The sequence below is a fragment of the Lissotriton vulgaris genome, chromosome 7 (genome assembly GCF_964263255.1).
Source record: "Lissotriton vulgaris chromosome 7, aLisVul1.2, whole genome shotgun sequence".
Classification (NCBI taxonomy): domain Eukaryota; kingdom Metazoa; phylum Chordata; class Amphibia; order Caudata; family Salamandridae; genus Lissotriton; species Lissotriton vulgaris.
In genome coordinates this window covers 312,351,767-312,369,189 of record NC_141695.1, presented here as the reverse complement: position 1 = coordinate 312,369,189, position 17,423 = coordinate 312,351,767, and the positions used below count along the sequence as shown (strand labels likewise).

The 17,423-nt window shown below is 46.8% G+C and overlaps 1 protein-coding gene across 1 annotated transcript in view; it reads left to right on the top strand.

Moving 5' to 3' along the window:
• The window catches only part of RRAS (RAS related), a 114,731-nt gene extending 98,712 nt beyond the window's left edge, over positions 1 to 16,019 (top strand). The window contains exons 5-6 of the mRNA XM_086930127.1: positions 9,402 to 9,520; positions 10,243 to 16,019. Coding sequence (XP_086786253.1) covers positions 9,402 to 9,520; positions 10,243 to 10,330 — 207 coding nt within the window. The 3' untranslated portion in view covers positions 10,331 to 16,019. The remainder of the gene's footprint in view (positions 1 to 9,401; positions 9,521 to 10,242) is intronic.
• The last annotated feature ends 1,404 nt before the right edge of the window (positions 16,020 to 17,423 follow it).

Here is a 17,423-nt window from a genome sequence, read left to right as displayed (position 1 = left end):
TGTTTTCAACTTGAATCTGCCAGGGGCTGCTGCTGCTTGAGCTAAGGGGAATCCCTGGCTCTGCCCAGCCCCTGGGCACCTGATGGACTTTCCTGGACTCCTGGGGGACCCCTCTGCCTTGCTGGGCTGATGGGGGGGACTTTGCTTTGCCCCCTGAGACTCTCTGGGACCTTTGTGCAGCATGGTGGAGCTGCACTCCTGGAAGGACCTTGGTACTTTGTGTCTAGCGCTTTGGGAGCGCTTTATTGCCCCATAGCGCTTTAGAGCGCTTTATTTTGATTATGGCGCTGAGGAGCGCTTTGCCCGCCTTGGCGAGTGCCCACCTCGCTTATTTCTGACTTTTATTTTCGGCTGCCCACGCCGGTATTGCCGATATTTTAAAATGCCTCCCCGCCTGCCTGCCTAAAGGAGAAGGGCCGCTGCGCTGCCCGCAGCGACCCGGAAGTGGATGGCCGGCCAATCCCAGCGCGGCCGGCCGGAAGTCCCGCCCCCGCAGCCCGAGAGGAGAGAAGCTGCCCGGGGGAGAGAAGAAGGACGAGTGATGGCGGCTGGTCTGCAGGGCTCCCGTGAGCGGAGGGAGCCCTGCAGCGAGAGGAGCGGCCTGAGGACGGAAGCGGAGGGGGCGCGAGGCACATTTGTCGGTGCCTGCCCCCACCGCGAGGCTCCCCGGCGAGAGAGAGGAGGCAGCATGGCGGCCGGATCGCAGGGCTCCCGTGATGCGAGGGAGCCCTGCTGCAGGAGGAAGACCGGCAGCAACGAGAGCCCCGGTGAGTCTGGGCTGGAGTGGGGCAGAGCAGGGGAGGGGCGCCGGGACGCGATGTCGGTGTCCGCCCCTCCCCCGCAGTAGCGCGAGCTCGCGCTCGAGAGAGAAGCCACGAAGGCTTCAAGGGCGGCCCCAGATGGCAGTGGGCCGCCCCAACGTTACGAAGAGTGCCAGCAGGAAGCCATGAAGGCTTCATGGGCGGCCCCGGTTGGCAGTGGGTCGCCCCAACGTGCACGGAGCCCGGAGAGGCTCCCCGCCCCATTTGTGTGTATTTCGCGCCCTGAGAGGCGCTGGGGGCATTCCATGAAGTGAATGGAGAGTCAGGGCGGCCCCGTTTGGCAGTGGGTCGCCCCAACGCTTTGAGAGAGCCTGTGTGGCTCAGAGGGGCCATATGTGTTTCTAAGAGCCTGTGTGGCTCCAACGTTTGACCAGTGTTGGCCAGAGCCTGTGTGGCTCCAACGTGCGCAGTGTTGGCTTCAGAGCCTGTGTGGCTTAGCTGGCGCCGTTTTGTTGATTCTTCAGGTGCCCAGCACTTTGTGGGCACCTGCCACGTTTAGGTCTTTCTGTGATGTACACAGTTGCCCAGCACTTTGTGGGCAACTGCCACGTTTAGGCTTTTGTACTTTGGACTGGCGCTGCATGGCAGCGCGCCCTGACTTTGGACCCAGGGCATCCTTGCCCCAACAAGGCCAGTTGGCCTAGGGACTGCCACAGGTAGTGGCTTATGTAGTGTTGGCGCAATGTGATTTCTATGTTTTTAAATAGTAATTGCCTACTGTGTGTTTTTGCGCTATTGATTTATTAGGCACCTCTGAATGTTTATGCATTATGTGTCTTCCTTTCCACGCGCTGCACCTCTGAATGTTTAGTCATCATGTGTCTTCTTGCGCTGCACCCCTGAATGTATTTTATTGCATCATGTGCCCTATTCTTAACACCTCTGAATGTGTTACTGCATCATGTGTCTTCCTTTCCATGCGCTGCACCTCTGAATGGTTAGTCATCATGTGTCTTCTTGCGCTGCACCCCTGAATGTAGTTTATTGCATCATGTGCTCTATTCTTACTCCTCTGAATGTAGGTTATTGCATCATGGGTAATGTGTCCTTTTCCTAGACCCCTAAATGCTGAGTGATACTTAGGTGGTTGTCTTTTCTACTCCTCTGAATGTAGGTTTATTGCATCATGAGTAATGTATTCTTTCTTAGACCCCTAATGCTGTGTGATACTTAGGTGGTTCTTCTTTCTTAGTACAGGTGGTCCTAGTAAGGTCCTGGTTCCTGTTACCAGTGGTTACTGGTTGTTATCTTTGTGATTACCATTTTATGTTTTACTATTTCATTCTAGAAGTGATTTTATATTCTACATTTTATCTAGAAGTGCTGTATCTGAATATGACAGTGGCCCTTGTGGCCCTGTCTTGTGTACATAATCCCTGTGAATATTGCCTGTGCCAGTTGGCACAATGTATATGTGTGATTTTATCTGATGTGTTTTTACAATACAAAAGTTATTTTTATAATAACCTTGTGTGGAGTCTCTTCTGTGGTGTGCCTAGTATGTTGTTGCTGTTGTGCGCTGGCGCAAATGCTTTACACATTGCCTCCGAGTTTAGCCTTACTGCTTGTGCCAAGCTACCAAGGGGGTGAGCAGAGGTTATCTTGGCGTGTGACTTCCTTGCCCTGACTAGAATGGTGGTTTCTGCCTGGCTTTGGCGTCAGCCTTAGCCTACCAGAAATAGCCAGTTCTAACAGTGATCCTTAAATCGCCCGGCGCAGGGAGTGGTGAGGCCGCTGTTACGAGTCGCCTGTTTCCGTTGTTACCCCTCAAGCAGGCTCTATGGGCCCAGTTCTTGCACGAGTCTGTGTGCCTCTTCTGTTTTCTATCTCATACCGGACCGAACCTATAGCGCTCCCCACCTATCACCGGCTAGACGCTCGCTGGTTGCTCCTGCTGGCCCCCATTGATGGTTGTGCCCCCATCACAATCTGTAGAGCACCCCCTTCTATCCCGCCTGCTCTCAATAGGGCTGCGGAGATAGCGCGCTAAACGGCTCAGATTAGGGTTACAATGAGAATTTCATGCATCAGACCAGTTTGGGGAGTTCCTTCAGCTGCAGCCTTTGTGTACTGATGCCTCTCACAGCAGGGTGGGGTCTAGCCCGGCACAACCACAACAGAGGAACAAAGGGGTGTGAGATTTCTGCACTCTTCAGCCCAAATTAGTGTGATTTAGGAAGGGAAATGCAGGCCTCACCTGAACGGCCCTTTCAAACTGCACAACAGAATGTAGGTTCACCCTCAGCCCTACTTTTACCAAAGGATAGAACTTTAGGAAAGTGTATTTAGCAACTCCCTGCTAACAGAGCCCTCATCGAATGTCTAAAAGCAGTGATACTCAAAGTACGGCCCGGGGGAGGCATGCAGGCCTACTGACCATTACGGCGGCCCCCTGGGCAGCAGCAGCACTGGGCTGCTGTTCACTCTACTCAGCACTAACATGAAGAACAAGCATTGGCAATGAAATAGGTCTCGGTGTATGCGAGTTTGAGCTATTGGCATTGAAAATGACAATGCCTTTTATTTATGTTTTGGTTTTTAAAACATAAATAAAAGGCTTTGTCATTTACAATGCCAATAGCTTAAACTCGTTCTATACTGCTGTCCTGCACCCGACCTATCATGAATGCACAGCAACATCTAACATTTGTGGCGTTTGGGCACCACACGGCAGGCTGACATAATTGGGCCAGGCGGACTGCAGCATAACCTGATTGTAAAGTTAACTAGCAGTTAGCTGCACAAACAAGTGGAGCCACGCAACACAGCACTTTCAGGACATGCCAGCCTGCCCCCCGTGCTGAGCTTCACCGGTGGCCTCCCAATTGCAGCCGCCATTGACACCAAGTTTTGGATTCTTGACACAACATCAGTGAGATCTAGTGGGGCCTAGCTGCAGCGACGCACAGCCTCCAGGCAGCAGCCAAGGTTATTGCCCTTGAATTTCTGGTGCTTATTTATATATGTTTACCTTGTCTATATTGCTTGATTTTGCTCGTAAGATAGTGTCACTCATAATCTGTTATGAGTGCCCATTTAAAGTTGGTGCTAAATAAAAATGCACAAATTCTACTTGCCACAGCTTGAGGGGCAGTGGTTGTGTAGGACGGGCCAGTATACTTCAGTTGTATCCACGCATATAAATTACAGGACATTTAAAGGAGCACTTGTTGTAGATTTATTGACCTACCTAATCCAGTGAGATATTTCACTGAGCAGTGCAAAGCCGCAGAAGACATCACAAAATAATTCTACTATGTCTGTTGTTAGTGGTTGTTAGAGGTTGCGGACTGGGGAAACAGGTCTGTGTGTTTTTCTCTGCGCTGGAAGCCCCTTTATATGTAGTGCTTCACAGACCGTGCATATATGTGTGCATTAATTCCTTATCCTATAAAATACTATTTATGTATGGACGACATATTTTCAAAAGGGACATTTTTGCATTACATTTGTTTAAGGTGTTTCTAATACAACATATGTTTTAAAGTTTGAAAAGCAGAAGCATCAATTGCTGATCATCGAGTATTTTTGGTATTTACAAGAGTATTTACACAAGTTTGAGCTATTGGTATTGTAAATGCCAATGCATTTTATTTATATTTATTTTTAAAACACATGGATAAAAGGCATCGTCATTTACAATGCCAGAGTTTAGGCTTTTGGCATTGTAAATGACAATGACATTTATTTATGTTTTCAAAACCAACACATGGATGAAGGGTTTGTCATTTCCAATGCCAATGGCTCAAACTTTTGCAAATGCGAGACCTATTGCATTGCAAATGCTTGTTTCCGGTTGTGGGCTTTATTGATCATTTGCCGGGAATATCCATCTCCTTGTGACGTCAGAATATACACTTCTAATTCACCATTGGGTTCAGAAGTGCGATCAATGTCTCAGTTCAGAAACGACACAGAAAAGCACTGAAAGAAGAAGCCAAAATTAGAGAGAACACAGCTTGATCGACAGCAGATGTTGAAAGGAACTGATAAAAAACCGAGAAGGATTGAAAGCTCAGGGTTTTAAGTGAGACTGAGATCATGTGGGTCAGATGTATGGCTAGAGGCAGAGGTGCTGGTGTCTTCATGACAACTGAAAAAAAATACATCCTTTAGATTTTGCCCAAAAAGCCACCACCAACTTGCACATAAAGACAGTCACAAAGTATACCATCTCTGCCTGCTCAGTGACCACAAGGTCGAAGGGTTACTACACGGTACTCTCAACGTGAAGGAGAACAAAGGTGGGCACACTATGCCGTGATGCAGACTCAGATAAAACTGCCCTCTTTCAGGGACCTAGGGCTCTCAAGTGACCAGGAAAACCCAGATGAAACTGAGGTGCTGCAGGGGAAAGGGTCAGACATTAAGGAGAGTGTTAGAGACCTTGAAGGATAGGAGTTGCAGAAAAAGGCACTGAAAGAGAGAGCAGAAGTGCACGCCTGCAAAGCACAAACTTAAAAGTCGTCCAAAACACCCTCAATGCCAAAGATATCAATTGTCGAAGGGAAGTCAAAACGCAAACGAGGGCCAAAACACAGGAACACCATCCGGGGCAAACCCTCAATGATGGTTCATCTCAGAAAGGGGAGAGAAAAGAAGTCTATGGGTAAAGAAACCGTGACACTGAAGAGAAACACTCCCTCAGTGCCCAAAGTTGAGAAAAAGAAACGCAGACTAAGTCGAGATCGCAGCACTGCTCCACAGAAAGGAGTTCGACAATTCTACAGCGCTTTCCAAATGCAAGCAAGGACAGCGGAGAGCAGCAGACCAGAGGATGAAAACACAGAACTGCAACGTACTGAAACTCCTGAACTACCAAATGTGTGATGCAAGAACTCTTCTATTAGGAGGGGGAGAAACGTGGATATACAATTTCCAAGAGTGAAGCTCAAAAGGAGGAGGATGGCAGGACATGGGACACAGAATCTACACAACAGGGTATAGACTCCTAACGCTCGAAGACTTCGCCTCCAGATGGAACTGCAATGTACCAAGCTGTCATTAAAAGAGAAGTAAATACCTAAGAAGTACACATGGAGGAGGTACAAACGGAACCATGTTTTCTGCTCAAAACCCAGCTGTTTTCACAGAAGAAAATTCAGAACTTGCCCAGGCTGCTAAACTGCATTGATCAGTGTAAGGAAACTTTAAGGAGCAAGCATCTTCCAAAGCTGTTAACCCAGAGTAGACAAAAAATATAGAAACTCCTCATAAGACCCTACATACATCAAAATCAATGCACTGGGTGACTCTACATTACTGTCCACACAGACCGAATGAGAGTCAATACCCCTTGATCCACTAGCCCGCCAGCAGACAAGGAAAGAAAGCGGGTGGAGATGGTGTGGTGAAAACTGGAGAGGTCTGCCATCACACAATGGTAGACAGCTAACTCCAGTGCCCTCCTCAGCAGATATGGGCATCAACAATGGGAGGAGATTAAAGACCTAATCCAACATCTTTCAGAGCAATAGAAGAAGACAGCTTAGTTAATGATACAGGAGGGAAAATCATCACTAAAAACTGTCTGAAATCTGCACTAGACGCAGCAGTCTCAGCAAGCACACAGATGTACACAGGTACCACCCTGAGAAACCATGGCTGGTTGAGAGTTTAAGCAAGAGATACAGGTATGGGTGATCAACATGCCTTTGAGGGAGAAGCTCTTTTTGGAGCAGCAGTGGAAGAATCACCACTCCAACAAATGAAAAAGGACAAAAAACAGCTAAAGTAACCGGGGCTTTGCCATTTTAAGGGTACTTTAGGGGAGAGATAGCTCAAATCAAGAGATCAAGAGAGCCGACAAATGATGGGGGGGGGGGTGTATTCCACATGCCACCTTTACAACTCAGTACACACACTAGTAGACCGAGCACAACCACACAGTGGCAGTACCCCATGACGCTCAGGGAGCCTTATTGGAGGAAGAGGATAGTCCTCCATGTGTTCAGAACCCAAATCAAAATGAGGCACAAATCGAAGTCCCCGGGCACATAATGTCAGTAGGAGGCAGAAAAGGAGGGTTCCTCCTGAAGTGGAGAACAATCACCTCTGACAAAGAACACAACATGGGAGTATATTCTGTATACTTTCTAATTCCGAAATGAGAGGCCTATTGGATCTCCGTTTCTTTAGCAGGTTCTCAAAGACGCAAAAGTGCAAGATTTCCACAATGCAATAAGATACATCACTCTTATGAAAGGGGACTCCATGGCAACCATAGACCTCATGGATGCCTAAATGCATATCCTGATGAACAGCTGGCACAAGAAATAGCTCAGGTTTGTGGTAGACCAGGTACATTACCAAATCAGGGTGCTCCCCATTGGGATAAAATCGGCATCAAGGGTGTTTACAAAATGCCTTGCAGTGAAGGCAGCACATTTGAGATGACAGGTTACATGTGTTATTCCACCTGGGCAATTGGCTGGTAAAGGCAGATTTGCTGGTGCACTGCCAAAGAGGCTTACAGTGATGGAAATGTTACACACATTGGGATTCTCCCTATCATCCCCGAAAGGGAGATGATGTTCTTGGGAACAACATTAAACCAGAGGAAGGCCAAGGCATTTTGGATGTCAATTCCCTGGTATGCAAAAATGTAGTAAAATTCTGAATGAGCGGTAGAGCTTATCCAATGTAAGTAAATCGCCCCTTGTAGAGAGAAGTAACAGTCAGCACTGGAGTAGTTGAAAAAGGTACATAATGTAAGAACTATTCAAAATACTCATGGCTTCCAGCACGCTAGGAAAGCTGCAACCTACCCCTCTCTATCACCCTGGAGGTAATGAGGGAGCAGAGGAGCGGTATATATGCTGGAGCTCGCAAGTGTGATGAAGAGGCACAGGTGTGGGTAATTGCCTTCAGTGCCAAGCTAGAACTTAAATCTGACGCTCGATGTTCCAAGTATGCCGCCATCTGGGAGGACTCGAGTGAAATTTTAAAATGACTCTTATTAGTACAATGAATGGAGGTCCCCACCTGGGGGTTAGCGGGTGCTTTGTGGGCTCTCAGTCTCTCGCTCCTGGCCAGTGAAAGCCGGTCAGGGTGAGACACGTCGCCGGGCCCCATCATGAAGTGAGTGGGTGCGGAGTCCTAACTAAGGAGAATCGCCGCAGCGGTGTCCATATTGGAATGGTTTCTGTGGGGAAGAATGGAACAGAGCTATAATAGAAATAAAAATAACACCACAGAGGCGATCTCTTCAATAAAGGAAGCAGAGTTAAAAAAAAATAGAACAAATCCTCATATTTAAAATGAACACCAATATGACCTATTTGTCACAGGGTGGTCCTGTATAGAAATTGTTAACACAGGTGTGTGGGTATATACACAAGATGGGCTGCAATCAAGTGTAGCGCCTAAGTATATTTAGGTTGGGAGTATCTGGGATGGAATTCTAGCAGTTATCTACAGGGAGGATAGTGCCTCTATACTCTCATCAGGGGTGGGTAGTATCTGACCATCAGAGAAAAATGGTACCCATTAGCAAAAGAGAAAAGGGCTGAAGAGCCTAGGAAGAGATGGCATATATAACTAAAGGAAGGGTCATGACGGCGAGCCATATATGTAGTAATAACGTATGTAAAGTACAATAGCATATGTACAGGGCCATGGACGCTGCCTTGTCGCACGCACTAGGGATTGGCTGGAGTCTCAAAAAGCCAGGGGTTGCAGCTAACATTCTCTGGTTACCTGCTGCAGAGGAATGTGGTGGGTAGTGGTGTGCTGTCATGCTCATAGTCAGTTGCTGTGCCTGTAAGTCAAAGTCCGCAATCTTGCTGCAGTTGAGACGTCCAGCCCTGGCTTTCAGCTGTCAGCACTGAGGAATTGATTCCAGCAGTAAGTCTTGTGGTGGAATCATGCCTGATGGGGCCGTAATATCTCTGGTCAGCCAGTTGTCTGAGACATTGTAGTCTGGGGTGGACATAATAACAATAGCCCTGCCTTTGTTCGCTTGGTTGATTGTGATAGAAGCGTCATAAAACCAGCAAATGTACTTCTTCTAGTTCCTGATTTGACATGTTGAATGGATACCTAGGGTTTGATACTCCTATGCCTTTGAGGACTTACTTTTTCTGTCAGCTCCATGTAACATTCCATACTTATTTTTCCATGTCTCTCTTCCTCTTTCTGCCTAATTCTTCTGTTCCTTTCCTTTTCTCCATTTGATTGTTTCTTTTCCTTCACTCTCGACCTCCCTTTACAACCATCTTCCACTGTCTCTCTGTTTTCAATCTGCTCCTCCTGCCTCTTCCCCATGCTGCCACTGACATAGTTAGCTCTTTATTTTTGTTCCAGACTCCTTCTTTTTGATGTGCTTTGTTGAGTTCCTTTAACTCTGTTTTCAATCTGCCATGTCCCTCTCCCCTCTCTTTATTCTTCTCTGCCACTACTTTTTCCTTCTTCTTCCTTGCTATCGTCTCTTCTATTTTTTGCATCCACTCCTTCTGTCCCTCCCTTTTCCTCCTTTCTCATCCGTGCCACATATTCATCTCTCCCAATGTTCATTTGGTGGCTCTGTTGTCTTTTGCTGGTTACTTACCTGCCCCTCCGCTCCCCTTCTTTCTGCCACAGGTGCCCAAAGAAGAAGCAATGAGTTTTGCACGAGAGAACCGAATTCCGTACATTGAGGCTTCTGCTAAGATCCGTATGAACGTGGACGAATCTTTCCATGAGCTGGTGCGAGCGATCAGGTGAATACCCCCACGCCCCACCGTTAACCTTCTCCCACTTGCAGCCGCCTGCATACCCATACGTTATGATGAAACTGTACTCACTACTCTGGGCAGAATATGAATCACAGTCACTGAGGCAGGAAACCTAATTCTTGTAGGTGTGATGGAGGTCCTGTGCTCTAGTTAGTGCCTGCCACCAATGTCTGATCTGTAGGGACTTTACTGGTGTCTGTATAGTACATCTCTGTCAATGGTAAGTTCCTAAAGGCTGACTTAACTGTCTGTGGCCCTAACAGCGCTTTCTGGTATGTAAGTTTGCACAATCATACACAACAGAATCTCAAATTGTGACCTGCTGCTCTAGCAACTGTGAGCTATTTCATGCAAGTGGACTGTTGTGGAGTGTGTGGTGGTGCTGAGTGCAAGCATGCTTGGTAACGGTGGGAGTTGGTGCAATTGCATCTGTGTGGCTGCTTGGGCTTAGTGCAGTGGTATAATTTAGTGTCTGGGATGAGGCAAGCAAAGGGTGAGGGACCTGCAAGCAACATATGTGTGGTATGGTTTGGTGTTAAGAATAACGCTGTTGATTCATGGGGTAAGTAAGATCTGAGGATGAGGCAAGTTAACATTTCATATAGGCATTGTGTATTGTGTTGTAGCACACTGCAAGTGTAGTTTTTTTCTGCCTCCTCTTTGTCATATTGCAAAGCCTGAGCTAACTTCTCTTCTATCTTCTGCAGAAAATTCCACGAGCTGGAGAGCCCGCCCACCCCAAGCGTGAGCCCTAAGAAGAAGGAATCGAAGGGATGTCCCTGCGTCATTCTTTAAACTGCTGCAGCAGTGGAGGGAAAGCTCCATGTGGTGGAGAAAGTCAGGCAAAGGGGGAAGAATCCGGTACCTTTCTCTCCTGCCTCCCTCCTGACTTCCTGACCATTACATTTTCACAGTGCTCATGAGCCTGGACTCTTTCAACAACATGGGCCAGTTCCTTCTACAGCTCACCCATACGCACACACACTGCCAGCTCTGTCCCCTCGCCACTTTTCGGCTTGGTAGGGGATGCACCCTCGTCTTAATTCTGGGATTCCTGTGGTATATCCCGTAACCCAGTAACTCTGCCATGGTGAGGGGGTAGGATACTCATTTTACTATACTTCTTAGTCCAAGAAAGCCTTCGTTGGTGGATACAGCATCGGGGACGGAGGGGAGTGACGCTGGGTTTAACCTGACCCAGGGAGACGTGGAATGTGGTGGAGACCTCTGTCCTTGTCAAAGGGTTGTATCCTGGCCACTAAGGGGGCTCCAGTACTTTGCACACGCTCCTCCGTCAGTGCCGATGCTTGATTCTTTTGTATACCAGATTCTCTGTGGGGTATCTGCATGTAAATATGTAGGCTGTATATATGTATCCATTTTATATCACTCTTTTTGTATTGGATGGCTTTATAATGACAAGAGACAAATGTGGCAAAGTAGGTTCCGCTACCGCCTGTCACTTACTACTAAGAAATCAAGGCCCGCAATGTTGATGAAGATCCATCTATTAAGTAACCTTCTTGACCACTGGTGCTTTTGCTGTGGACAGTGCTGGTGAATCCTGTGTTTAATGACCTGCGCTTGCAATTTGTAGCTGGTCATTGGCAGAGCGGTGAATCAGTTTTTTGGTGACCTTCATTCACCACTAATGCCAGGCGGTTAGTAGTGCTGGTGAACTCTGTGCTTAGTGTCCTGCATTCACCTTTAGTGCCTCTCCTTGCAAGTGCTGGTTAAAGACTGGTGACTTTCACTCACCAATGGGGCCTGGCCATGAACAGTGCTAGTGATGGCCTTCGTGCAGTGACTTGCACTCACCAATGATGTCTGGCCACGAACAGTGCTAGTGATGGCCTTTGTGCAGTGATTTGCACTCATCAATGGTGCCTGGCCATGAACAGTGCTAGTGATGGCCTTCATGCAGTGACTTGCACTCACCAACGGTGCCTGGCCATGAACAGTGCTAGTGATGGCCTTTGTGCAGTGACTTTCACTCACCAATGGTGCCTGACCATGAACAGTGCTAGTGATGGCCTTCATGCTGTGACTTGCACTCACCAATGGTGCCAGGCCATGAACAGTGCTAGTGATGGCCTTTGTGCAGTGACGTGCACTCACCAACGGTGCCTGGCCATGAACAGTGCTAGTGATGGCCTTCGTGCAGTGACTTGCACTCACCAATGATGTCTGGCCACGAACAGTGCTAGTGATGGCCTTTGTGCAGTGATTTGCACTCATCAATGGTGCCTGGCCATGAACAGTGCTAGTGATGGCCTTCATGCAGTGACTTGCACTCACCAACGGTGCCTGGCCATGAACAGTGCTAGTGATGGCCTTTGTGCAGTGACTTTCACTCACCAATGGTGCCTGACCATGAACAGTGCTAGTGATGGCCTTCGTGCAGTGACTTGCACTCACCAATGGTGCCTGACCATGAACAGTGCTAGTGATGGCCTTCATGCTGTGACTTGCACTCACCAATGGTGCCAGGCCATGAACAGTGCTAGTGATGGCCTTTGTGCAGTGACGTGCACTCACCAACGGTGCCTGGCCATGAACAGTGCTAGTGATGGCCTTCGTGCAGTGACTTGCACTCACCAATGGTGCCTGGCCATGAACAGTGCTAATGATGTTCTTCGTACAGTGACTTGCATTCACCATTTCTGCCTGGCCATGAACAGTGCTAGTGATGGCCTTCATGCAGTGACTTGCGCTCACCAATGGTGCCTGGCCATGAACAGTGCTAATGATGTTCTTCGTACAGTGACTTGCATTCACTATTTCTGCCTGGCCACGAACAGTGCAGATGAAGGATTGTGTTAAGTGTCGTGCATGGACCATTGGTGACTGACCATTATTGACCGTGCGAGAGATGTCCTCGGTTTAGTCTCAGCATTCACTCTTAGTGCCTTGCTAAATGGCCAGTCGATATGACATTGGGTGTAAGCCCACGATGCACCTGTGCAGATTCTTTTTTTCACTGTTGGGTTTGGAAACCAGGACTTCTGCAGACCTTAGGACATTACAACGTCTACCTGAAGGGAATATCCCCATAACAAGCCGGATGAACTGGTAACCAAGGACCAGCCCTCTGTACACAATTAGCTATGTCCAAGTCTGTCCGTGCACGAGAAGGACAGAAGTTGAATGCCACACTTTATGTCTCTAGAGATGACCGGCAGCGGCACTCCGTTCAGAGAAGAGGCTCACGACTCTGTCAAACTTCTTCTCACAGGATGTGCCAATGAGTGGATTTTTGTTCTCGGGGTGCATGTCAGCTGGACCTCAACACTTCTTGACACACACAGAGAGAAGGAACTTCTGCTCTGATGTGAGAGGCTGGAGATTGGGAATTCTTAATTTTCCTTACAGCGGGTAGCTGGGAAATGTTGTGGTCGAATCTTGTGCCTTACTGGTCTAACAAGGAGTAAAAATGTTGTAGTAAAAATGTACATCAGCAGACACCCAGAACAGGTGAGTGTGGGCTGGCCCGCATGGTACCAGTACCTCAAAAATCTGGCTTCTCATCCATCAACATGTGACAGCTTCAAATAGGGAGCCTATGAGGAGAGGTGAAAGAAAATTTCCAATCCCCCAGTGGCAAATTGTTTTTTATTGAGTGAGAGAAAGAAAACGGTACAGTTTAAATATAAAAGTTGTGCAAATAATAAAGTAAGTGCCGAAAATAGGGGGACGTTGATAAAAGATGCCACAGGTTTCTGACATCTGTTGAGGAAATCATGTCAACCCCTGTGATGACTTATACAGGACCAATAAAGGAAGAACAAAGATGGTATAGTTTTCAGAATGCTCATGTTTTCTTCGGTTATAAATGCGTTTTCAGTGTCGAAAATCTAAAATGTAAATGCCTCCATAAACCAGAGGACAACATACCTGCCAACCAGCCCCAAATCCGGAGGCTCCCTCAATCCATCCTGGTTTTCTATTTCTGAAAGCACTTTGCATGGCTGGGCTTGTAGGCCTATACTTGTGAACCATTCAGCAATATTACAAATCACAAGTATTATTGAATAAAAAGCTACAACTGAGGGAAGGAGGCCCTAATGACGGGGGTCACTTAACGCCTAACGAAGGGGTGCAAGACCATGGCAGACTTGACTTTATTTAGTGTTGCTGGAGGTGATCGCTATAGGACCGCTAGGACTTGTAAGTGTGATCGACAAACTGCTTGGACAGTATCTTCTTAATTTCATATCCCATTAAGGGACATCTCGTTTAGAAAGAGGATCAGCTGTAATTGAAGTGGGACATTTCATCTTCTCTTTAGATGACAGGATGTGAGAAGCACCTATTGGGGCAAAACCGAAAGCAAGAGGAATGGGCACATCCGACCTGCATTACAGAGAATGGCAGAGAGGTAGTGAAAGCAAAGGGATCAGCTGCAGATTGCAAACGTTCAAGATGATGCCGCGAGTGAGTAGAGATGGCCAGCTAGAGGGGTGTGAAAAATTGGATGTAGTCTTGCTCCAAACAGTAGCCAGGATGTGGCAGCACAATCAGGGCTGGTGGACAGACATCAGTGATGAGATAATGTTCAGGAAAGAATAATTCAACACCCCAAAAGGTGCAGGTGACATGATCCACTGCTGTACGGGTTGACAATGGATTGTTCATGTCAAACCTGATTAAACTAGGTAATTAATCGAGGAGAAGAAAAAACTATGGGGCATATTACCAACCAGTAGCGATATTTATCGCTAACTAGGCTTAGCAACGATTTTTTTTATCGCTAAGCATCGCCGGAAATTATCGCTGAGATAACGTGCTATTAGCAATGTTTATCTCCAAAGCGATAATTTTTCCAGCGATAGCGTGAATATCGCTGAGAATACAGCGATATTCACGCATTAGCGACAAAATGCTCTTAGCCATGTTATCCACCTCCCATTGGATAACATGGCTAACAAGTGGTCTGAGCAGGCGTTCGTTTTTGGCGATAGCGGGAATATTTCCATCGCTATGCCCGCCTTGCTAATAGGCGATAGCGACGTTAGCGACTGCTTTCAGTCGCTAACAGGTTGGGTACACCCACTTTGAATGTCATTAGCGATAAATATCGCTGACATGCAAAGCGGGCCCCAAACCGCTCACTATTGCCTAAAAGCTGTCGCTAACATCAGTTAGCGACAGCTTGCTAATATAGCGATAGAATTATCAACGCTTAGCGTCCAAAAACGGCCGCTAAACCGGCGATAATTGCCTATCGCCCCCCTTGGTAATATGCCCCTTGATCCTTGCTGCCCATTTCACTGCACAAGTGGTGGAGACTCAAACACCTTCCCTCTGCTTCTAGGGAGATGAAGTAATCACAATAGCGCTGATTCTCAAAAGGTCCTGGAACATGTAAGCAATTTGCCTCCGGTGTAATGTATCCTTACATCTGTGTATAATATAGGATTCATGCTCATTCTGAAACATGTCCTTGTGTTTCATATATAAATTACATATACTGTAGGAGAGTTGCAGAAACAGCTTAAAAGCTTCGGTAGTCATCACCACATGAAATCGTTATTTTGTTTCCTGCATTTACTAAAGGGCATTTATACATTTTTTTAAAAAGGTTTAGAGTTTCTGGAAGAAATAACACAACAAAAAAGTAAGTTTTGGACTATTAAAATGTCTGTATCAAGACAGCTTAAAACACGATTACTTTAAATAAAAGAAACACAGGAGGAAACTGTGCGCAATCAGAAAACCTTATTTGGAATTTTCTCCTTGATGAATTTTCACCAATATTTGCATCCCCAGCCTTTGGACAGTACCCTGGTAAATCTGCTTTACTTAATTTAAGTTCAAGATATGCCTATATACTTAACTCGTGCACATAATTTGCACTTCTACTTTCTTAAGTGAACTCAGTGCATTTTACTCACAAGCAAATTACTCTGCTGTAGTCGCTGTTGGAACTTTCACAAGCTTGTTGTACTTTGTGAAGCAGTACCAATTTTGAGCAAGGATATGCAGATCACATGTTGGTGTTAAATGAGGTATTTTGGGAGAGAATCGAAGGGTTTTTATTATATCATGGCAATAATGATCCTTTAGATAGTGCACAATACATTGTCTCTAGGCATCTGAAAAGTGTTATTTTAAAGATAAACCAAATGATAAATATACTGTTTACATTAGCTGTGTCAACCTGTCCTGTTGGTGATGCTACGGGCGTAACGCATGGGCACAAGTCCAGCGTGTTTTTTGTAGCCCAAACTGGGCGCAGTTCTAAGGTTGGTTTTGGGGAGCTCAGTGCCAAAGATTTTCTACATGTTGTTTCTATATTTGGAGACATTATGGGGCCTCAGAAAGTGCTTGCGAAGCAGGTCCTCTGTTCCAAATCTGGTCCAGTCAGTAATGCCTGGGGTGTTGGTTGTGTTCTCGCCTGGGAGATGTCAAGCTAAGAAGAATTTAATTCAAAACTGCCTGTAATATCATCACTGCTTTAATTATTAAACATGTAAATACTGAACTGCTGTTTGACTATGCATCTTTCTTGCAAAACGCATTGGTTTAAATTAGCAAAACGAAATGTATGCAAGTTTCAGAACGCGAAAGCTGTTATGATTATAAAGTGTTATTGAAAGTATCAATGTTCAAAGTCTGACAATCTATGGACCAGATGTAACAACCATTTTTTGGCCACAAACACAGCGAATCGGAGGTTGCCATTACAAAAAATTGATTTCCCAATCTACAAATCCAATTTTAAGTAGTCAGTTAAGTTCTGCAGACTACTAAAATGTGACTGCAACTGGATGCCGATTCAGTATTTGGAAGGGGCATGCTGTAAGTCTCCCTTCTAAATAAAATGTATGCAATGTGTTTGTGGCTTGCAACCATAATTGTGGTCGAAAACCACTGAAAACTTAAAGACCTCCAAATTTGGGTGGTAATTCATTTGCAAAGGGGTAGCAGTCTCTTTTGTACCCCTTTCCCATTCTGAGAAGTTTCAGGGAAAGTAAACATTGGACCACTGCCAACTTTCAGTGAAACTGCATGGGCTAATGGTTCAGCCTACTTCAATTAATCAATCAAGGGTTTGTAAAGCACGGCTACTCACCAGTGAGGGTCTCATGTTACTGAGGAGGGGCTGCTGATCTGTCTGGGTGCGAAGGTTCAGTCGAAGAGGCAGGTCTTGAGGTCCTTCCTGAACTGGGTCAATGTTGCAGATTGCCTGAGGTGGAGTGGCAGGCTGTTCCAGGTTTTGGAGGTGAGCTAGGCGAACAATCTTCCTCCGGTTCTGGTCCTGTGGATCTGTCAGACGGAGGTTAGGGTAAGTTGGGCAGAGCGGATTTGTCTGGCAGGTGTGTGGAAAGTAAGGCAGTGGCTCAGATATTGTGGTCCTGCGTCGTGGAGGGCCTTGTAGGCATGTGTGAGTATCTTGAAGGTGATTATCTTGTTGATAGAGAGCCAGTGGAGTTGTCTGAGGTTTTGTGTCTTGTGGCAATGTCAGGGTATGTTGAGGACTAGTCCAGCTACGGGGTTCTGAACGTTCTGTAGTTTCCTGAGCTGTTTCTGTGTGACGCCAGCGTGGAGTGCTTTGCTGTAGTTCAGTATCCTGGTGATGCGTGCATGGGTGACTGTCTTCCTGGATTCTGTGGGGAGCTATCTGAATGTCTTTCCAGGCAGGTGGAGCATGTGGAAACAGGATGAGTATACTGCGTTGATTTGTCGGTTCATTGAGAGCAGGAAGTCCAGTATGCAGCTGAGGTTGCGTGTGTGGTCATTAGGGGTGGGAGAGGTTCCTAGAGCGGCGGGCAACCAGGAGTCGCCCCACGCTGAAGGGTTGGGCCCCAGGATGAGTACTTCGGTCTTGTCCGAGTTGAGCTTGAGGCAGATGTCTTGCATCCAGGTAGCAACTGCCTTCAATCCG